Here is a 23810-nt window from a genome sequence, read left to right on the forward strand (position 1 = left end):
AAAAATGGGAACTTGTTCGCTAAAGGGAAAAATAAGGATGAAGGCACACTATTTTCCCAGATTGGGAAGGGTTGGCATGTATGCAAGTGAAATATGATGGAACAGTGACAGCATTGGAATAGGGTGTTACTTCTGACACAAGTACACACTCAAGGCAAATGAAACAGGACTGCTGCTCTGTTCCAACATGGTATATCTTAAAAATGATTTTTAACCACAAAACTGTGCTTCTGAGTAAACCAGAGTTCTTGGTGAAGAATAGAAAGAGAAGTTTGAGATTTGCACTGAAATCAAAAAGCTTTCTTTACTTACTGGAAGACCAAGGGGTCCTCTGTCACCCTTTTGACCCGGTTCACCCTTCAATCCTTTAAGACCATTTAACCCTGGTTCACCCTAAATGCAAAAGTAAATGCCAAATTTGGTTGCTATTTTGGGTGGTAAAAGCTGGGACAGAAGAGAGCCAGTCATTAAAATGTCTGCAAATTCCAGTTTGGGAATTAACACGGAGTCGAGATGCAACGATCTCAATCGGGATTGTTGCCACAGACGGTCAGTCAGACCAAAGTCCGATTCCAGTCTATGGGGATGTGCTGTGAGATAGGGAATCATCTTCGACATTTGTGTCACCCGGATATCTGGAAATGCATTCCAATTTTGCACTACGCACCTGGGACGAAGGACTCCTGTCACAGGTGCCAAGGAATTCAGAGAGGTGCTGGGCACTGGATGCCCACTCTCCTAGAATAGCCAACTGGAATGTGCAGACAGTCTTATATATATATAGACATTCTAAATCTTTAAGCATTTAAAATACCTCCCAGTGGAATATGGGCTGGAATAATATCATTATTAGCAGGGGTTGTTGCTGACGGTTTAACTAAAAAAAAAGTTGCTTACCCCATAGCAACCACTGCCTTAGTTTTCAGTGAGATAAATTTACAATGAATCAGGTGCATACCCTGTGGCATCTGGTTGGAGAAAATATGGGTGAAAATTTAAGTGTTTTAGAGTGCTTCTAATATTTATGGGACCAGTCCTCAGAGTGAAAGAGAATGTCACTCTGGTTCAAGACTATGTAACTACTTTGAAGCGCCTTTTGAAAAAAAGAAGAGCCGGGCAATTATTGTTCCTGTGGGATAAAATGCTCTTTTCAAAATAGCACCAAGATGGAAGACAATGTGCTAACACTGTGTACTACTCAAGTTTGTTCATGTTTGTGCCTTATGAAATGGGACGGAACGGATGGTCATTAAAAATGCCAAGAACAGTCTTGGAAGGCTGAGTAAAGGGGCACAGTAACTACAGAATTGATCCTTAGTACAGTGTTTCTCCTCCTGCTTTGCTGAACAGATAGGAGAGCCTCTAGAATTTAAGGTCCTTGTGGGCAGGGATTGTATATTGTAGTCTCCCAAGTGCTTAGGACAATGCTGTGCACGCAGTAAGCACTCAATAAATACCACTGATGGCTTGATTACAAGGTTTCTGTTTCTCTCCCAAAGAGATTCAGTTTTTTTTTTTCTTCTACTTGGGTAAAAACCTTACAAGGGCTGACAATTATTTTCTACTTAGGTAAAAATCTTACAAGGGCTGACAATTATTGTGCCTGTAGATTAAGAATGATCATGAAAAATTGGCTGAGGGGGTGGGGAGGTAAGAGGAGAGGGTTCAGAGTATCTGGAAGCATGGGCCATGGGCACCTAGTTTCAGAACCCAGTTCATGATCTGGGGATCACCTGTTTGAGTAATACCGGGAGTTGGGGAACAAAATAAAAACATTCCATCTCTCTGTAATTAAGGCAAAGGGTGATTTGTAAAATCAAATATGAATTTTATATATCAACTTTGCATGCATTCGAGATGGCTGGAAGTAAAGTTAAAACAATCCCCCAGGAGCACTGACCAGAGGAAAGGTTCCTGGGGTGAGTGGGAATGGAGGAAGAAATAAAAACCCAAACATGTCCACTATCCATATGTCCATGTCCAGACATTAAATGTCTGTCGCTTCCTCTAAACCGTAAGCTGAACTGCACTCTCCCAAGCACTTAGTACAGTGCTTTGCACAGTAAGCACTCAACAAATACCACTGATTGATTGTTATTCCCCAAGGTCCAACCCTACCCCTAAAATGAGAATTTGACTCCCACGCTCAGTCTTCTAATCAAAATAAGAACTGATCTGGTTTAAAACCTTCAGCAAACAGCTGGTGGCTTTTTAAATTAAATTGGCCTGGCCAAACAACTTTAGAAAGTCGTGGGGCTCCCAAGAATTGCAAATAGAAGAATAGCCAGTCTCTGGATTGGAGCATTCCCATTGGTTGGGACTGATTCTATGGATCCTGATTATGTCAGGATATTTTAAACATCCAGATGCTTAAAGATTAAGGAACATCAACATTATCTGACAAATAAATGAGACAGAGACAAACATAGCAACATGCATCACTGTGCTCAACAAGAAACAGAGTATAAAAAGTGTCTGTTTCAAGATCTGGGGAAACATTTGCTTACCTTTGGTCCGGGAAGCCCATGAGGTCCCTGGAAACAGAGCACAGCTTTTGATTAAGAACTAGTCCATAATTGCCACCAGCTGGCTTACAGAATTGAAAAATACCACCTACATCAGAAACCAGCCCCTTCACCTTTGTGTCCTAAGACTACCCTTCGCTAGACGTACAATTATGGTGTTTGGATCTTGAGCTAATGAAGTGCCACTCTGGTAGGGGACTATCAAGAACAAAGTTCTGTCATCTCTCAAGGGCTTTTTACACTCTGTTGGAAAGAGGGGGAGGTGTTCTGAGCAGAAACCATCAGAGTAACTGGAGGTAGACAGATGAATTATTTGACTTGCTCATGCCCATTCCAGTTCTTGATGAGAATGGTGTCTATATTCTTCTAGATTGTGAGCCCGTTGTTGGGTAGGGACCGTCTCTATATGTTGCCAACTTGTACTTCCCAAGCGCTTAGTACAGTGCTCTGCACACAGTAAGTGCTCAGTAAATATGATTGAATGAATGAATGAATATAAACATATAGACATCATATATATAGGGATGTGTGTGTGTGTGTGTCTATACACACACACACACACATAGAGAAGCAGCATGGCCAAGTGGATAGAGCATGGGCCTGGGGATCAGAGGGACATGGGTTCTAATCCCAGCTCTGCCACTTGTCTGCTGTGTGACTTTGGGCAAGTCACTTCACTTCTCTGGGCCTCAGTTCCCTCATCTGTAAAATGGGGATTAAGAGGGTGAGCCCATGTGGGACAGGGACTGTGTCTAACCCGATGTGCTTGTATCCACCCCAGTGCTTTGTACAATGCCTAGCAAAGAGTAAGTGTTTAACAAATATCACAATTATTATTATTACTTTCCAAGCACTTAGTACAGTGCTCTGCACACAGTAAGTGCTCAGTAAATACGATTGAATAGAATATTATATATATATATATATATATATATATATATATATATATACATATGACTGTAAGCTTGTGAGGGCAGGAAATGTGTCTCGTTATATTGTACTCTCCCAAGTGCTTAGTACAGTGCTCTGCACACAGTAAGAGCTCAATCAATTCATTCATTCATTCAATCATATTTATTGAGCGCTTACTGTGTGCAGAGCACTGTAACAAGCACTTGGGAAGTACAAGTTGGCAACATATAGAGACGGTCCCTAAAATACAACTAAATGAATGTCTAGGTATATATGCACACGGAAAGGGCTCAATAAATACAATTGAATGAATATAGACACCATTTTCATCTATATATGATCAAATATATTTCAGTGCAACAGTTAGCAGTTTGAATTTTTAATAATAGTAATACAACAAGCTAATGGATTTAAATTAATCTACCATGACAGCTACTTAGTGTTCAGGTCAAACCTTTCATTTCAAAGCCCTTGAAAAATCTCTTAGTAGCCACAACGATCATCACCACCACATTACCAATGGGACTACGACTAACGGGCTAAATGACTTGACGAAGGTCACACAATGCCATCCTAGTTTTAGAGCTTTTCTGTCCCAGTCTAGCCCATCTCTGCCTTCCTACTAGCAGGAAACGATGCACTATGTCAGTAAAGAGCAATAAAGAGCAATCCACATTGGTACACCTCTTGGTTTCCATGAGGTACGTTTCTCAATGAGTACCGCATGGCTAATATTCACTCACTGCTCACTAAACAAGCCCAAATGCATCTGTAGACTTGGTGATGTGCTCCTGTCGCTGGTTGAGGAATACAACACTCTGTTTTGGTGAAAAGAGACTTACCATAGGCCCTGGTGGGCCATGAGAACCCGGCGGTCCTGGCGGTCCAATAATCTACAGATCAAAACAAGATGGAGTTAGTCCTGATTCTATTTACGGCTGGTCTGATTCCGCTCCCTCACTCTCATTCTCGGCTTCTGTCCCTGACAACAGCATAAAGAGGAGTTCTATACTAAAGAATACCTTCAAAGAAACAACTCTTTTCAGAAAAGGGAAAGTAATGGAATCCTCCCACCTCCCCCACGATTAATTACTAAGAAATAACGTGAGGCCGAAACTGCTGGTTCACTCTCTAATACCAAGGAGATGGCTCCAGAGAGAACGGTAACTCCATTTTGCACCCACAAGAGCCCTGCCTGCAAGTTGCGATGGAAAAGCATTGATTTTTTTCCTCCTTGGGGCCAGACAGTGCTCTGAAAAATCACTTCTACGCTGCTCCCCGGAGACAGAGCCCACTGGGCCGGGCTGATGGAAATTTCCTCTCGGTCTGACACACCAAGCCGTGAGCAGTTGTTTAACCACCTGGTTCAGGTCGGGCCTGGGCAAACCATGGGCCTGCTTTCCTGAGGTCTGTGTAGAGCCGAGGGGGTTGGGCAGTCAGCGACTTACGGAAGGGCCCTGAGGACCAGGCAGACCCGAGTCTCCTTTTTCTCCTTTCGCGCCATTAGAACCCTACAGGAAGCAGAGAAAATAATCATGTCAGATCCTCCACTGTCACAAATCCCATTTTGCTGCAGCAACCTGTCGCTCCTTTAGTACACAATGCTATTGGTTAAGCGCTTCCTATGTGCCAGGAACTAAGCTCCGGGGTGGATACAAGCAAATTGGGTTGGACAAAGTCCCGCGTGGAGCTCACAGTCTCAATCCCCGTTTTACAGATGAGGAAACTGAGGCACAGAGAATGACTTGCCCGAGGTCACACAGCGGACAAGTGGCAGAGAGGGGATTAGAACCATGACCTTCTGCCAGGCCTGTGCTCTATCCTCTATACCATGCTGCTTCTCCGTGACCCGCTTTATAAGGTCACTAGTACATAGGAGGAAGGAGGTTATTCTCTCTCCCTCTTTTTATGGTTTTGTACCAAAACAGCTCATTTGTCCAAACATTTTGGATCTCTGGGTAGTGGGGTGTTACAAATCCTAGCTGGAGCAGCCTGAACCCTGCTGTGCCTGGAGGGATTTGGGAGTCTTCATCCCTATTTTACAGACGAGGTCACTGAGGCCCAGAGAAGCTAAGTGACTTGCCCAAGATCACACAGCAGACACGCGGCAGAGCCGTTGGGAACCCACAACCCCTGATTCCCAAATCCGGGCTCTTGCCACTATAACTCTATTTACTCTATTAATAATGTGTATATAGCTATAATTCTATTTATTCTGATGGTATTGACACCATCTCATATGGTATTGATAGGATGGCATTGGTACCACTAATGCTATGGTATGGATGGTATTGGTACCACTATACCCGTATCTATACATTGCCGATCTATACTTCCCAAGCGCTTAGTACAGTGCTCTGTACACAGTAAGCGCTCAATAAATATGATTGAATGAATGAATGTTTTGTTGTCTGTTTCCCCCTTCTAGACTGTGAGCCCGTTGTTGGGTAGGGACCGGCTCCATCTGTTGCCGACTTGTACTTCCCAAGTGCTTAGTACAGTGCTCTGCACACAATAAGCGCTCAATAAATACAATTGAATGAATGAATGAACCCCCACTGTTATCTTCTCTCTGCTGACATGACAGTGACAAAAATTTCCTTCATTCGACCACTCCTCCCAGCCCCTCAGTGCTTACGTACATATCTGTCATTTATTTATATTAATGACCGTCTCCCCCTCTAGACAGTTAGCTAGTTGTGGGCAGGGAGTGTATCTGTCTATTGCTATTTTGAACTCTCCAAGTACTTAGTACAATGCTCTGCATGCAGTAAGCACTCAATAATAAGATTGAATGAAAGCTGTCTGGCCATGTCACCATTATCACTGAACTCTCTTGAAGCAACTGCTCCAACCCACGTTCCCACTGGCTGTGGAAAACGTCAATGATCAATGAAACACAACAGAATACATAATAATAGTTACAGTACAGTTCATTCTTTCAAGGGCAGGAGGCTGGGGGAGTGTGGTCCAACCAGGAGGTAGCCAACCCTGCTCTCAGGCCCACAGGAGCCGTCATCTAGCAATCTGCAGGCAGGGCACCCAAGATACAGTCTGGGGGATCTGCAAAAAGGGCATCTGCGGGGGCTAGAGGAAGACAAACACCACACAGTCCCCCTTGAGAGGAGGAAGCCATGAGTCCCAGATAAGGGTGTCGTTTCTGTGACCTGCACGGGACTCCTCTTGGTCAAGCCTTGGACTGCCTGCTCCCCAAGGGCTGGAATCTTGTCTACCAATTTGACTGTACTCTCCCAGGTGCTTAGCATAGTGCTCCGCACACAGTAAGGGCTCAATAAGTACCGTTGATTGAATAGGACAGTTTCTCCCACTCACTGCTCTCGCCACCCTTCTCCAGCCCCAGACCAGAAGTTAATCACAAAAGAGAAAAACATTTTACCAACTTACCGGTAACCCAGGGAGTCCAATTCCTCCCTTCTCCCCCGGAAGGCCAGAGTCCCCGATGTCTCCCTTCGAGCCTTTCAGACCCTGAAAATACAACACTTCTGAGTTCACAGTTCATAACGTTCCTTAGATCCCAACTTGGGCGTATTTCCCGAACAGGCAGGCCCAAGGGCAGGTGAACGGAACCTGAGGCTTGCAGTTTAAACAACTCTGATTGCTCTGGCAAGAGCTTAGTACAGTGCTCTGCACATAGTAAGTGCTCAATAAAAACAATTGAAGGATTAAGAAATACTATTAAAAAAAAATCTATTCTCCCTTCTGCTAAGATGTTGTGCCCCATGTGGGACAGGGACTGGGTCTGAGCTTATTATATGATATCTACCCCGGTGCTTAGTGCGGTGCTTGGTACATAGGAAACACTCAACGCAATACCACAGTTATTATTATGATGATGTCATATCACCCTCCCTGTTGGGATACCCAAATAAGGACCCTGTCCCAGATTGAGTCCTCCCAGGACTTGATGCAATTTGGAAAACTCTTCCGAGATGCTGTGAAATCCAGAGGGAACTGACCACAGGCAGTCATGCCTTAGACCTGAGCGCCACCCACTAACCCAGTGATTCTGCTGATAATAATAATAACGATGGCATTTGTTAAGCACTTACTATGTGCAAAGCACTGTTCTAAGCACTGGGGAGGATAGAAGGTGATCAGGTTGTCCCACGTGGGGCTCACAGTCTTCATCCCCATCTTACAGATGAGGTAACAGGCACAGAGAAGCTAAGTGGCTTGCCCAAGGTCACACAGCTGACAATTGGCAGAGTTGGGATTTGAACCCATGACCTCTGACTTCCAAGCCCTTGCTCTTTCCATTGAGCAAAGTGCAGGTTGGGTGCTAAGTACCTGAGGCTTGTAACAAATCAGCAAATCCACCCCCTTTCAACCTTCAAAATGCTTGATGGTATTGTGTGAATTCTCCTCCATAAAAAACTCTACAATTAATAACAATGATAACAACAACAATAATGGTATTTGTTAAGTGCTTACTATGTGCCATGCACTGTTCTAAGCGCTGGAGTAGATACAAAGTAATCAGGTTGTCCCATGTGGGGCTCACAGTCTTAATCGGCATTTTATAGGTGAGGTAACAGGCACAGAGAAGTGAAGCGACTTGCCCAAGATCACACAGCAGACAAGTGGCGGAGCTGGGATTAGAACCCACGTTCCCACTGGCTGTGGAAAACGTCAATGATCAGTGAAACACAACAGAATACATAATAATAATTACAGTACTTGCTAAGCGCTTACTATGTGCCAAACACTGTTCTAAGTGCTGGGGTAGATACAGGGTCATCAGGTTGTCCCTTGTGGGGCTCACAGTCTTAACCTCCATTTGCCAGATGAGGTCACTGAAGCCCAGAGAAGGAAAGTAACTTGCCCAAGGTCACACAGCAGACAAGTGAAGGAGGAGGGATTAGAACCCTTGTCCTCGACCCCCGAGCCTGGGCTCTTGCCATTCGGCCACGCTGCTTCTCTACGTCTCACAGTGGGGAATACGATGACTGACAGCAAGTTCCACTGGCCAGGGCAACGTGGCTCAGTGGAAAGAGCCCGGGCTTTGGAGTCAGAGGTCATGGGTTCAAATCCCGGCTCTGCCAGTTGTCAGCTGTGTGACTTTGGGCAAGTCACTTAACTTCTCTGTGCCTCAGTTACCTCATCTGTAAAATGGGGATTAAGACTGTGAGCCCCCCATGGGACAACCTGATCACCTTGTAACCTCCCCAGCGCTTAGAACCGTGCTTTGCACATAGTAAGCGCTTAACAAATACCATCATCATCATCATATGGCAGGGCAGAATGACTCTTTGTAAAGAGAGGGGAGAGGAGACAGGAAAAGTGGGGGTGGATGGGAGAGGAGGGGGAAAGGGATAGTGGCCAGTGGGACCATCTAGATTGTAAGCTCCTTGAGAGCAGGATTCTGCCTTTTCTTGTGTCGAATCTCCATTTCACGCCTTTTAGGGTGGAACCATACAATCAGAAGGTCCTCAAGAAGCAGCGTGGCCTAGTGCACGCAGCATGGGACTCAGAGCCAGAAGGACCTGAGTGCTAATCCCAGTTCTGCACTTATCTGCTGTGGGACCTTGGGCAAGTCACTTCACTTCTCTCTGCCTCAGTTAACTCATCTGGAAAATGGAGATTAAGACTGGAGCCCCATGTGGGACACTGGGTTGTGGCCCACGTGATTAGCTTGAACCTACCTCAGAGTTTAGTACAGTGCCTGGAACAGAGTAAGCGCTTAACAAATACCATTAAAAAAAAGCAGGGTGGCCTAGTGGAAGGAGCAGGGGCTTGGGAGTCAGAGGACCTGGATTCTAATCCTGGCTCTGCCATTTGTCAGATGTGTGATCTTGGACAAGTCATTTAACTTCTCTATGCCTCAGTTACCTCATCTGTAAAATGGGAATTGAGACTGTAAGCCCTGAGAGAGACATGGGCTGTGTCCAATCTGATTAGCTTGTATCTACCCCAGTGCTTAATACAGTGCCTGGCACATAGTAAGTGCTCGACAAATTAAAAAAAATGCATGGAACTGACAATGGGTCACAAGTTACACACACTACAGGTGGCATTGGCAATATCCTGCATCCAGCATAGATCTTTATGCCTTTCCTCATCATTACAGAAATTGTTGAGGACATCATGAAACCGAATGAAGCTGTTGTTGACCTCAAATTTGAAGAACTTGCCAGAGACAGCAAATTGGCTACGCCGAGACAAGTTTCATATTTAATCACACTTTGCCATCTGTGTGTAACAAATGCTATTTTACTGAAAAGGCCATGCTGCTTAAAATGCCAATATGAAAAGTAAATCTGCGGCATTTTTCATTTCTACCATCCTTTTAAGAATCTCAAAGCATTTACAAATCTGCCAATTTGCTAATGTTTTACCACCCCTTGGCTTCACCACCTACTCTGAGATAAATGAAGGGCCAGTGTTCTCCGTTAAGAAAGCTGAGATGCAGAGGGGTGAAGTTTTTCTTCCAGAGACGAGGTCGTATAACAAACAGGTCAGGGTTTTACATTATGTCTAGTAAAACTTTCTAGAAGCCATTTGGCCTAGTGCAAAAATCACAAGCTTGGAAGTCAGAAGAACTCAGTTCTCATCCCAGCTCCACCACTTCCCTGCTATGAGAACTTGGACAAGTCACTTTACTTCTCTGTTTCCTCAGTTTCTTCTTCAATACCCATTCTCCCTCTCCTTTAGACTGTGAGCCCTTTGTGGGACAGGAACTGGGTCTGACCTGATTATCTTACATCTGTCCCAGTGCTAAGTTCAGTGCTTGGCCAAATTAAACAATTATTACTATTATAACTGCTATTATCACCATCATCATTATCATTATGAATGTTGCTATTATTTTATTAATAATAAAAAAGAGAAAAAGCAACTTTTCAGAAGTGGCTGCAAATGCCCTAGTTAAACTTGCTTTTTTGAAGGAATTGTAAATTTGGTGCAATCTTTCCCTTGGTAACAAACAACAGCAAACTGCAGATCTAGAATGCTCAGTGCAACAGATACAGATGCAATCATCCGACCCTTTTCCTAATATGATGGGATCATTTAATTTTTAATTGTTTGGATTCACTGACAAAGGCAAGACTATTAACCAGGCTGTGCTATTTATAATTTGTGAAGTCAATTAGTCATCAGTATAACAAACACTATCAGGATAGTTGAAAAGAAATGGTCACTGTTTTAAAATGTTCTTTCTAAAAAAAAAAAATCAAATGATTTTTAGTGTTTTCACTGCAGAATCTGTGGGGAGGTATGGGGTTCTGGATTGATATTTCTGGGTTCCTAGGCCATAACTTCAAACAAAATGATTTCATCATAAATCAACATGATTGTTGATGAGATCACAATTTTGAATGTCTTCAGGATGTACCTGCTCTCCATCTGCTCCGGGTGTTCCTGGAGATCCTGGCTCTCCCTGCAGAAAGAGATCAATAGTGTTTCCTTCTCTGTTATCATTGATAAGAAACTACATTAAATAAAAGATGCTAGTCATTACAACACACACTTCTACCTGCAAGCACATCAGATGAAACAAACAGGAATATCTAGGAACAGATCCTCATAAAAACCCTATTATAATTATCAAAGTGCAAATCTTATCGACGTGAAGTGATATTTTCTGGAAATTTGTCTGTCACTATACTTGTAAGCACTCAGGATTTGATTTTCCCATTATAGTTCTCACCTTGGGAGAGATGTATAGGGAGAAGTGAGCTGCCAATTTACAATGAAAGTAAACCTATATGAACTCCAAACCAGGTGGGCAGGGCCCTGTTTCAAGATTTGGGAGCCACAGTAAAATTTTCCCCAAACTTTTGCAATATCTCACTCAATTTCCAGGTGGGGAAAAGAGAGAAGTGCAAATATTTTGCCAAAATACAATAAAAGGAAATGCTGGGTGTATTAGAAAACAGCTTAACTGACAGGGTTTGAACCTTGAATGTAAATCAACTGTTTCTTAGGATCAAGAAAAGGATAATCAGAGGACAGAGTAAACCAATGGACCAGCTGCTATTCATTAAACAATTTAATATTGCCCACTGCGTTAGTAACCATGCTATTGACCATTTACTGTTTTGCTGTTGACTGTTTACTGTTTGGATTTATTAAATCCTTTAATAAAGTGCAAAGATTGTTTTCCCTGATTTGACTGAAGAGCACCAGTTGGAATAGAAATATAAACTTTTACAAAGATTATCGCCAATGCCATAGGACTTACTTGGACGGTTTTGCATTTTGAAAGATAACGAGTCAACAGAAATCCTCTGAACTATTGACTTTTATTCAATAACGATGTAACATCTGCATGGAGATGAATTCCACAAGCTAGATTCCATTAAAAACGTGCCTGACTCCCCAACTGTGGCCTAAGGAAACTTTACAAAAATGACTGTTGAAGGCTTGAGTGGCTCGTCGTGGGTCTGCATTTTAAAGAAAGCCGTCTGGGCAAGCGTAGAAACCACCGGCTAAAATGGCCAGGGTAAGTCTCATGAGGTAAAACTTAAAGGGTATGAACTTGAAATTTGAGCTTTCTGATTCAGGTATCGGTTTCAAAACATGAAATAAAAACAAAATGGGAGGAGGGGGAGGGAGATTTCTCCACTTCCCATTTCCTTTTCTCCCCTGAGGCCAGGGCGCAGAGTACCCCAGGCCATGCCATGATAGCCGGGCACACCTGGAAACACCCTGCCTTCACTAAATGTCTTATTTTTCCCCCTTCTGGGTTCCACAGCAAATGTTCTCCCAGGCATTTCCTCCAAATGTTTAAACTCATGTGCATTTAAAGGGAAATGTAATCCATATGTTATGGATTCATTTACCTTTCACTCATCAAAATGTTGTTCCTTAAGAGCTATTTGATGTTCAAGACATCAGTCAAGCCCATTTTAAGGGTTAATATTCGAGTAGTGTTTTATCAATTTAAATTCCAAATTTGATTTGAGTCTTTCAACCCCTAGAGTTGAAAAATGTTTCAACGTTTACAAGTGTTACCTCACTCCCCATGATATGCCTGAGACCACAGACATAAAATATCATCTGTAAATAACTTGACTGTCTGCTTCATACAACTATACACTATGCATCACACAATTATGCATCAAATAAGGTTAAATTGTATATTTTGGGCACCTGGTTCTTAATACTTTAAAAACTTCTAGACAAAAAGACTCATATTCTTATATATATATATATGGGCAAGCTTATTTTAGGTAAATAAAGTTTGCTCTAAAGCCTATTTTTTCAGAGGTTTAATACATTCGTCATTCAGTCTATCAATCGATAGTCTTGAGTGCTTACTCAATGAGCTTGCACTAAACATTTGGGAGAGCACAAGAGAATTAGTAGAGATGATCCCAGTTCTCAAGGAGCTTACATTCTAGTTGGGAAAAGGGACATTAAAATAAATTACAGTTTGAAAGAATTAATAGACGCAAAGGCTCAAGGAATGTTGGGAAGTACCCAAGTGCTTAGGTGGCACAGAAGTGCTGAAGTTTTAATGTCTCTCTCCCTAGTTAGACTGTGAAGTCCTTGAGGATCGGGATTAAATACATAAATAAATAATGTTGGTATTTGTTAAGCGCTTACTATGTGCCAAGCACTGTTCTAAGAGCTGGGGTAGATACAAGGTAATCAGGTTGTCCCTCGTAGGACTCACAGTCTTCATCCCATTTTACAGACGAGGTAACTGAGGCCCAGAGAAGTTAAGTGACTTGTCCAAAGTCACACAGCTGACAAGCAACAGAGTTGGGATTAGAACCCGTGACCTCTGACTCCCAAGCCCGGGCTCTTTCCACTAGGCCACGCTGTCTACTACCTCTACTATTCATTCATTCATTCTTATTTATTGAGCGCTTACTATGTGCAGAGCACTATACTAAGCACTTGGGAAAGTACAATACAACAATAAACTGAGACAATCTCTGCCCACAGTGATCTTATAGTCTAGAGGAATAATAATAATGATAATGATAGTAATTGTGGTGTTTATTAAGTGCTTACTATGTGCCATGCACTGTACTGGAGAAGCAGCGTGGCTCAATGGAAAGAGCCTGGGCTTTGGAGTCAGAGGTCATGGCTTCAAATCCCGGCTCCGCCAGTTATCAGCTGTGTGACTTTGGACAAGTCACTTGACTACTCTGGGCCTCAGTTCCCTCATCTGTAAAATGGGGATGAAGACTGTGAGCCCCCCATGGGACAACCTGATCACTGTGTAACCACCCCAGCGCTTAGAACAGAGCTTTGCACATAGTAAGCACTTAATAAATGCCATTATTATTATTATTACTACTAAGTGCAGGGGTGGAAACAACTAAATCGAGCTGGACACAGTCCCTGTCTCACCTGGGGCTCAGAGTTTCAATCCCCATTTTACAGATGAGGCAACTGAGGCACAGGGAAGTGAAGTGACTTGCCCAAGGTCACACAGCAGACAAATGGCAGAGCCGGAATTAGAACCCATGACCTTCTGACTCTCAGGCCTGTGCTCTATCCACTATGCCATGCTGCTTCTCATGCTCATACTATACTCTCCCAATTGCTTAGTGCAGGGCTCTCCACAGGCTAAGAGCTCAGTAAATACTACTGATTGACTGAAGATTAGAAATGAATCAGGGGAGATCTTCTGGAGGAGGTGTGTCTCAGAAGCTCTGTCAGGTGTGAGGGAGGGAGGGGAGGGAGTTCCAGACAACGGGGAGGGCACGAGGCAGAGGTCGGGAGCAACAGATGAAATCGAGGCCTGGGAGTAGTGGGAGAAGACAGTTGATTTTCAGGAGGAGAGCTGATGGAGTATCTTAAAGCCAGTGGTCTGGAGTTTCTGCTTGAAGCAGGTGGCATGGGCCACCTTTGAAGGTTTTTGAGGAGAGGGGGGAAATGTCGAGGATGATACGGTTTTAGGAAAATGATCTGGGAGCAGAGTGAAGTGTGGACTGGAGAGGGTAGAGACTGGAGGTGGGGAGATAAGTGAGAGGCTTTAGTAGTCAAGATGGAATAGCCGAGTGCCTGGACCAGAGTGAATCTGGTTTTTATTTGCCTTAGGTACATCACTGTAGGGAGATCATTTTGCTGATTGTTTCTTTAACTCCTTGTATCTCTTAATCCCAATTCTTTCCGTTATCCCATCCCCTCCCTTCCTTCTGGTCTCCTCTCTCAGAACTCCTACTGATACAAAGCACAGCCAAGTCTTGGCCCCTTCCAATAGGATTTTCCCTCCACCCCTTACTTTGCATTCCTCCTCCATTTCAGTCTTCAATCCTACCCTTAATTTTTTTGGTTATGACCCCCTGAGAAAAATCAAGTGAGATAACAGACAACCTTTGGTCCTTGTAATCCCTGAGGTCCAGGTGGTCCTGGGGGGCCCTAGGAAAGAAAAAGAAAATTACTCGGATGACACTTTACAACTCTCATATCTAGAACATGGTAGGGTGCTGTTACCTTTGTTAACAAAAAATTTTTAGGAAAATCGTTTGATGAGGGAAAAAAAATCTCAGATGATCAACTTTCATTCGGAAAATCTCTCATATCCCAGAATATCAAAACAGAAATGAAGGTAGCTTGTATCCTTAAATGGACCAAAGCAGGAGAAATGCAAGAACTGCATTTTCATTTACTCTTTTGTTTTACTTGCTACCATGACATCCCTTAAATTTCTGAGAAATGAATATGAGATATCCCTCTGATGAATTTTAAAATAGCCAAATAATGACCATTAGATAAATTAAGCTTATCACAAACAACAAAGAAAGCTTCTACTGGCTTTGTAATGTTCTGCCTGGGTAATATGATCAGAGCACCATGAATTTCAAATTTGGGGCTGTCATCATCTTAAGGAAAGAATTTTACTGAATTCATTTTAGTCTAACAATGCTTACACGCCGGTGAAAACAAAGGAAAGTATCAGTTACACATGATTGCTATGTCACTAGAAATCTAACATGCACCTAAATTAACAGAAAGGAAATAATCACAAACCCAAATAAAGCATGCAATAGAAATTACCGTGACTGTTAAGGTGGTAATCCTCTGTTGGAAAAATGTATCAACAAAAGGCAGTGTTAACAGTGTTGCATGCAGAAATAAAAAATTACATGGCTATAATATCGAGCTTTTCTGACTCTTCATTTAATCTCCCAGAAAAAATTTTAAAGTACTGGAAAAGTCTGATGACCATATGTTCCTAAAGTTCGATGGATATATTCTAATTCACTAGTCTTTGGATTAGAACTAGTTTGTGTATTTCCCATTTCTTTTTTAAATTTTAAAATGTTTTTCTCTGTACATAAGAAAAGCCAGAGAGCCATCTGTCAAATAAATGTCTGCTATTTCAACTAGGAATCATTGTATAGTTACAAAAAGTTTAAAAAGTATGAATCACTGCAGATAAAAAGTTTAAAATTTCTCTACAAGTGCTGCAGCTGTATTAATTAATGGAACCTCTAACAAATACCCTCATGACATCTCCAATGAGTTGAAGAGTTTTTTTTAATTTACAAACATTAAGATAAAATTATAGTTCTTCAATAAAATCACCCACGTTCATTTCAGTTCCACTGAAAAACATAATGGGTGCAAAATAATCACACAAGGCATAAATGACAAATGGAGAAAACTAAATGACACAGTTACAAAATGTGGGGTTCAGAGTTTTGTGCCCTCAAATTTATAGAAGCCAAGGAGTAAGGACTGTTGATTCCTGCTTTAGGGATTGATTTTTCAAGCCTAGTGAGTACCTTGTCCTCTTAGGAGATTTTTAGGTTTATTCTTGAGCTTATATTTTGGAAGAGGCAGGCTCCTGCACTTGAATTTGCTCCTTTTATTCACCCCTTACTCAGTCCCACAGCATTTATTGTGCATAGCCATAATTTATTTATATTAACGTCTGTCACCCCCTCCGGACTTTAAGCTTGTTGTGAGCAGGGAATATTTCTACCAACTCTGTTGTATTGCACTCTCCCAAGCACTTAGTAGAGCGTTCTGCACACAGTAAGCACTCAATAAATACAACTGATTGATTCAATTTTGGGTCCCAGAGACAACTTAAAAAACAAAGCAGAAGACAGAAGATGGATAAAGGCTGGAACACCTCCACAGATTTGGGGCCCAATATGGGAGGAGGACAGGAAGGGAAGGAGAGGATGAGAAGGAAAGGGAAGTTCTATGTTGAAAATTTGGGGGACAAATGATTTTTAAACAGAAAGGATGCCTAGTTCAGACGAACTGATTAAACTGCTCTTGTATAGATCCCTTCTGAAGTGATCTAAGAGACTCTCCATTAATGCCTATTTACACTATTGAAGTACCAACTGGAAAAAAACAGAATCCTACGACTCAGGGCCTGGAAGGGACTCTGAGGCAGATTGAACCCAATGTCCTTCAACTCTCCATTATTTCAGACCTACCATGTTGTTTAATACTGCATGGCATGGGCTGGACCCCCTTCTGAAGGGCAGGTCTGCTATTTCATAGATGTAACTTAGTACAGTGCTTTGCACACAGTACACTCTCAAATATGATTGAGTGAATGTAACAGAACATCAATTAAGTACATATCAAGTCACTTTTAATGATAAAAGTGACTATATTAATGCTCCTGATATAGATTGGGTATTTTTTAAATGATAGAAACAAATATTTTAATGTTCCTAATCAGTAAGGCAGATTTATTTTTTTGTATTTTAGTGAGAATGTTGTGGGCAGACTTGCTGCAACTCTCCAGGGCATCTGCATCTACTGGCATTCACCTTTGGGCCCATTAGTGGGACAGATCACAGGGTGAACCCTACTCTTAAACCATCTTGCAGATATGAGTGCCTATCCCATTGTCTTTCCCGAACAAGATATTATGTTCTTCCAATCAAACTTGATATTCCCTGGCTTATTTTACAAATACAAAAAAAAAAAAAGAATACACTTCATGGGTAATGAGAAACCCATTCTAAAACAAGGGACAGGCATGCACAAGCTAATGGTAACAAGAGAATAATGGGTGGTCTTTAAAATACTCTAAAGGGGTGATGCTTGAGAGGTATTTCGTAGGCTTGGAAGTGACACAGGGAAGATTTCATGCTGCTAATTTAGAGGACACAGGACTGCAAATAAGCTAACTTTCCTAACATAGTTTTTTACTACATTCTGGGGTGCTGGGGTCCAGTGACATAGTGATGTTTTAAGGCCATTGGCTCTACTTTCCGTTACATATTCTGTCCTGGTACATTGAGGCTGTGTAAGCTCAGCAGGATTCTTTAACTCTGGTGGTGATTTGAAAATCACAGTTCCCAGTAGTGATGGAATAAGATGACTTGTTCTCCAGTGAAACATGAAATGTGATGGGAGGCATGAACTACGGCAGCTATAAATTGGTTTGAGCCTGACACAGAAGGCTCAGTGATTTATTCTCAAAGAACGATCATATGAATTACTTAAGCTTTAAAGGCTGCTTTGTCTCTTGAGTCGTATAATAATGCCATTTAGAAAATACTCATAAGTGATGTTGGCTCTCCCACCTGAGGAACAGGTACAACTTGACAAATTGTAGCACTTGAGTTAAGAAGCAATTTTTTTTCTCAACTGCTATTTGAAACTTAACTGCCTTGCTATTGAAAGTAAAAAACGACTAGCTTATTGTTTATCTCTCCATAAAACAAGATTAGAAAGACAAGTAAAAAATTTGAATTAATAAATTAGTTTCCATATCTTCTTGATAAATTTGCTTTTATGTGACTTTTCTATACATTTATTTGTCTTGGTGTGAATATTATGGCACATGATGCTACATATGTTGATGAATATCATTGTAAAATCTAATTTGGGGTAAACGAAGTCAAGAAATTAACATTTGACCTGATACCAGATATCTAAAGGGTGATGCTTAAAATCTAACAGTCACTTCAAGGGTTCTTAATTCAAGTTATTGATTGAATTTACAGCATGCTAATTGATCTTGGCAATGTTTTTTTCCAAATCTCAAACATGCTTCTCTTGGCATTTTTCACAAAAAAAAAAGGATGAAAGTGAGAATGAGGTCAACTTAAAAATTTGATTATGAGTAGATTATTAGCTGAAATTGATAGCTAAGAATAAAGGAATCATCAGAAGACTAGTTCTTTCCTAATCAGGGGACGCTAATGGGGACCTGGAGCTAATTCCAAATGTCGAAAGCAGTAAGTAAATAGTCAATCTAACTTTCCAATGCAGTAGGTCACTGAATAGGCTTTGGGTACTATAGAGATGGGTATAAATGTGTGCTTTTAAGCAGCAAGAAATAAAAAAAAACCATAAAAGCTGTTTCTTCCCCATGCTGCTGGGTATTTACTGACCTGCAAGGCATCATGAATATTGCCATTGTAGTCTATGATCTCTGTTGCTCCCGGGTCTCCCTTTTGTCCCGGGGGGGCCCTGCAGAACATTCACCAAACTTAAGTCATTTTAGAAAAACACCACCAAAACAAGAAATGCAGCACAAAAACCAAGAAATACTCCAGGGAAAGCCAGAAATATACCACAGAAACCAAGATAGGCTCCCACATCTTCTCAGAGCTACTAGCCCCTGAACAGCAGGGATGAGCTCTGATCTCCTCTCACTTTGCTCCTCTAACACCAACCTCCTCCTCTCTGAGCCTCAGCCTCACCTATCCCACCACCTACTTCATGCCCATGTCCACCATAGGGCCTGGAACACCCTCCCCTTTCGTATCTGACAGACGATCACTCGCCCCACCTTGGAAATCCTCCTCAAATCACCCCTCGAAGAGGCCTTCCCTGACTAAGCCCTCATTTTCCCTATATCCACCCTCCCCTCTGCATCACCTGAGCACTTGCGGTCACGTACACCTCACCCAGCCCCTCAGGACTTATGGACATAATCTTTTACCCTACTATATAATAATAATAATAATAATAATAATAATAATAATAATAATGGCATTTATTAAGCGCTTACTATGTGCAAACCACTGTTCTAAGCACTGGGAAGGTTACAAAGCGATCAGGTCATCCCACTGGGGGCTCACAGTCTTCATCCCCATTTTACAGATGAGGTAACAGGCACAGAGAAATTATGTGACTTGCCCAAAGTCACACAGCTGACAATTGGCGGAGCCGGGATTTGAACCCATGACCTCTGACTCCAAAGTCCGTGCTCTTTTCCACTGAGCCACGCTGCTTTTCTGTCTGAAATTTCCCCTGTCTGAAATTTATTTTCATGTCCACCTCCCCTGGAGACTGTAAGCTCACTGGGGACAGGGATCATGTCTACCAACTCTATTGCAATGCATTTACCCAAGTGCTTAGAACAGTGCTCTGCACTCATTAAGCACTCAATAAATACCACCTATTGACTGATCGATCTCAGAGCTACTAGCTCTTGGGCAAGAATCCTAAGTACTTTGGCCTCTCAGGGTCCACTACAACTATCTCGAAAGCCACCTCTCCACTCCTGATTTCTGCTAAGGTTGGGGGCTGCTCTTGGCTAAATTTAAACAAAGCTAAACTTGGCTAACTTACAGTCCTCTAGACTGAGAGCTCACTATGGGAAGGGAATGTGTCTGTTTATTGTTATATTGTACTTTCCCAAGTGCTTAGTACAATGCTGTGCATACAGTAAGCACTCAATAAATGCAATTGATTGACCGATAAAAGTTGGTCCGAAGGTACTGGGGAAAGGAGGATGCATTTGAGCTGCTCTCAGGAGAGTGTGGAAGGAAGAATTTAGAACTGGTGAGCTTCTCGGGCCTACGCTGCCTCAGGCTTACCTGATTCTTATTCTGGCTCTGTCTTCAATGACCCCACTCAAGTCTCTTCACTTTAACAACATGTTCATCTTGGTCAATTGATCTAAACATTTCTTGCCAACCTAGGTCCCTGGAAATGCAAGTGCCTAACTGGTTCAGCCAGTTCATTCATTCAGTCGTATTTATTGAGCACTTACTGTATTCAAAGCACTGTACTAAGCACTTGGGAGAGGATGGGTTGGTGACATGTCCTCAGCCCAGATCCCAGAGGACAGTGTTATATATCTTCCATTGTAGCTGGATGCCCACCTGCTGCCCCAAAGAAATGTCAACTTGGGAACACTTGTCCAAGCAACAACACAAGAGAGGTGGAGTTCATGGATGGTTACCCTTATTTGCTACGCTAAGGACTAGGATGTTGTCAAAATATGACTAGAGCTTGAATTCTGAAAACTCATTATGCTTGAAGAAGCTTTATTTCATTCTATCCCCCTGCACTGCTTCCCACTGATCCCCAGAGCATTGGAATACATGTCTTCTTGGAGCAATGATTCAGATCCCCAAGGAGAACCAAGCAAGAAGAGCAAGCAGGGAAGCAGCATGACCTAGTGGAAAGAGCACAGGTCCGGGAATCAGAGTTCCTGGGTTCTAATACTGACTCTGCCACTTGTCTGCTGTGTGATCTTGGGCAAATCGCCTAACTTCTCTGGGCCAGAATTCCTCATCTGTGAAATGGGAGTTCAATACCTGCTCTCCCGCTCTCACAGGCTGTGAGCTCCATTGTATCTAATCCAGCACATAGTGTTTGCAAAACACTATTATTATTATTATTGTCATCAACAAGAAGCAGAGTAAACTAAATGTTCTTAGGTCTCCCGGCATAATTTCTGTCACCCTATCATCAGTTTTCAACATTTGCCTCCTCCCCTGCCATTTTCTGCTCATGTGACAGCCCAAACCCTATTTTGTCTCCCCAACCTGGTACAACCAAAATCACAAATCTGGGGTGGGATTCACTGAGGATGAAGATGGCAGTGTAGCAGCAGTTTCCCCCTCTAGACTGTAAGCTCCTTATGGGCAGGAAACATTTCTACCGACTCTATACCCTTTCAAGTGCTTAGTCCAGTGATCTGCAAGCACGGAGAACTCAATAAGTACCACTGATGGACTGACTGCTGGTGATGGCACTGCCATATATTGTCCAGATGGGCAGATAAGGAGCCCCTTCGAACCCGGGCCTGAAGGCAGCCTACAGATATTGACCTGAGCACACTTACCCGTGGTCCCAAAGCACCAGAATCTCCTTTATCTCCACGGTCACCCTATTCAACAGGGAAACACATCAATCAGAAAATAACCACATTCTCGGGGAGAGAAATGTTTGTTTCAGCTATTGACATATTTTTGCCCAGGAAATCACCAAGTATGCTCAAGAAGGAATGAAGCCTCCCTTTTAAAGATGCATTGGAGATCCGAGATCAACTAAGGAAACACTTTTCATTTGAGTTCTTTTCATTTCTTTTTAAAGAACATTTTTAAAGTCTCTGACCTTGCAGAACCAAGACAGGATTTCATAGATTTCATAGAGAAGCAGTGTGGCTCAATGGAAAGAGCATGGGCTTTGGAGTCAGAGGTCATGGGTTCAAATCCTAGGTCTGCCAATTGTCAGCTGTGTGACTTTAGGTAAGTCACTTAACTTCTCTGTGCCTCAGTTCCCTCATCTGTAAAATGAGGATTAAGACTGTGAGTCCCCTGTGGGGCAACCTGATCACCTTGTAACCTCCCCAGCATTTAGAACAGTGCTTTGCACATAGTAAGTGCTTAATAAATGCCATCATCATTATTATTATAATAGTTTATCCTTAGTATTTGGTAATGCCATTAAAGCAAAGCCAAATTAGAGCCTTCATAGTCACCAGGTCCAATGTGGTTAGTGACATGAGAAATTCTTATCATGAACACTCAGAATTCTACCCTGATCCTTGGTAGTGAAGTAGCCAGAGAAGTGGTTTTTAATGATAGATTTGAAGGGCCTTTTGGTGTTTAAATATAATGCTACTATCATGAATTTATATATCGATATACAAATTCAAACAATAATATTACCATCATGGATTTATAATGTGCCTTTCCTCTGAGGAGTTCACCTATGTTCTAAACCTGGCTCTACCTCACACCTACTATGGGAACTAGTCCAAGTCACTTAACTTCTCTATGCCTTCTTATCTGAGAAATAGGGATTACATACCTGTTCTTCCTCCCCATTAGACAGAGCACCATGTGGGACAGATCTGATTATACTGTGTCTACTCCAGGACTTAGTTTAGGGCTTGGCACACAGCAATAGCTTAACAAATACCAAGGTTATTATTAGTACCAGCTCATCACTTTGTTTTCACACAATTCCTGTAAAATGGGGAGGGGAGGGATTTTCAGGTGATGAAATGGTAGTCCTGAATAAGTGACTTGCTCAAACTAACACTTCTCTTTGGAATCAGGAGATTATTAATCTTGTCTCTCCCTCCCCCTCCTACCCCTTCCGCAAAGCCAAGAACATCCTGTGGGGTTTTATTTCTGCCCTCTCCCCTGCCCTTGGCAATGGCAGTCCGATCCTCCTAAATCAACGAGAGGGCCAGAAATAGATTACAGTTTTTCCTAGCTACCTGCCCACAGCTCCAGCTATGCCTTAGAACTGTTGACAAACCAAAGAATACAAGCAATTTTCAAAAAAATCCAGATCATCTGTAAGAAGCATATATCCCAGAAGGAAATTAGATATCATAATCTGTAACAGGACTCAGTAGGAAAGCAGCATGGCCTGTTGGAAAGAGCACAGGCCTGGGAATCAGAGGATCTGGGCTCTATTCCCAGCTCTGCCATTTGCCAGATGGGTGACCTTAGGCAAGTCACTGCTCTGCACCTCGGTTTTCCCATCTGTAAAATGGAGATTAAATATTTGTCCTCCTTCCTATTTAGATTGTGAACAACCTGCTTATTGTGGCTCTACCCCAGCACCTAATGTATTGCACAAAGCATGAAAGAACTGCGATCATCATCATTAAAGTGATCTCTCAGAAAATTTCACATATCCAGTTGGTTGATAGTAGCATTGATCACTACTAAGTATGATTTGGAGAAGACTCTTGGTTCTTCCATGATGTTGAATAACCCTTATCCTTACAACTCTGTTGTATAATGTGGAGCTCTTTATCACTTCTCTTCCAAACTTGTTCTAGGTTTTGGAAACACTGCATATTTAAAGTTTCAGAGAAATTAGATTCATCTCACACAATCTAGTAACAGAGGCAAACACTTCAGTGTAATAGAAATGATCAATTATATGCACTATCCGAAATGTGCAGTGCTCTGCAAACATTCTAAATTAGGTGTAAGTACAGAATAAAATGATAACATAACATGCTCCCCTGAGAGAAAATAATGAAGAGTTTGTTTTCCACAAGAGTGACTTGTGAAAACTGGAAATGTAATTGCCTTGAAAGATAACTGAGTAAAATACAGGAACCAGAATGAAGTGAAGAAAAAAGCCAGGAAATAAACAAAAATCAACAATTTTAAGGTGTTCTCATTTGGGGAACTGATTATCACTGTGTTCGAAACAGTTTCATTTCAAACATGACTCTTAAAAAGGAGAAACATTACTAAA

The 23810-nt window shown here is 42.1% G+C and overlaps 1 protein-coding gene across 2 annotated transcripts in view; it reads right to left on the bottom strand.

The window, feature by feature from the left end:
• COL25A1 (collagen type XXV alpha 1 chain) overlaps nt 1-23810 on the bottom strand; it is a 561710-nt gene that overhangs the window by 35155 nt on the left and 502745 nt on the right. For both annotated transcript variants that reach the window (XM_038755133.1, XM_038755134.1), the window contains exons 22-30: nt 21410-21468; nt 18734-18812; nt 15417-15440; nt 14733-14777; nt 10792-10836; nt 6843-6923; nt 4886-4948; nt 4280-4330; nt 2508-2534 (exon numbers count right to left, since the gene is read on the bottom strand). In XM_038755133.1, the coding sequence (XP_038611061.1) occupies nt 2508-2534; nt 4280-4330; nt 4886-4948; nt 6843-6923; nt 10792-10836; nt 14733-14777; nt 15417-15440; nt 18734-18812; nt 21410-21468 (474 nt within the window). The remainder of the gene's footprint in view (nt 1-2507; nt 2535-4279; nt 4331-4885; nt 4949-6842; nt 6924-10791; nt 10837-14732; nt 14778-15416; nt 15441-18733; nt 18813-21409; nt 21469-23810) is intronic.

The sequence above is a fragment of the Tachyglossus aculeatus genome, chromosome 12 (genome assembly GCF_015852505.1).
Source record: "Tachyglossus aculeatus isolate mTacAcu1 chromosome 12, mTacAcu1.pri, whole genome shotgun sequence".
NCBI lineage: Eukaryota > Metazoa > Chordata > Mammalia > Monotremata > Tachyglossidae > Tachyglossus > Tachyglossus aculeatus.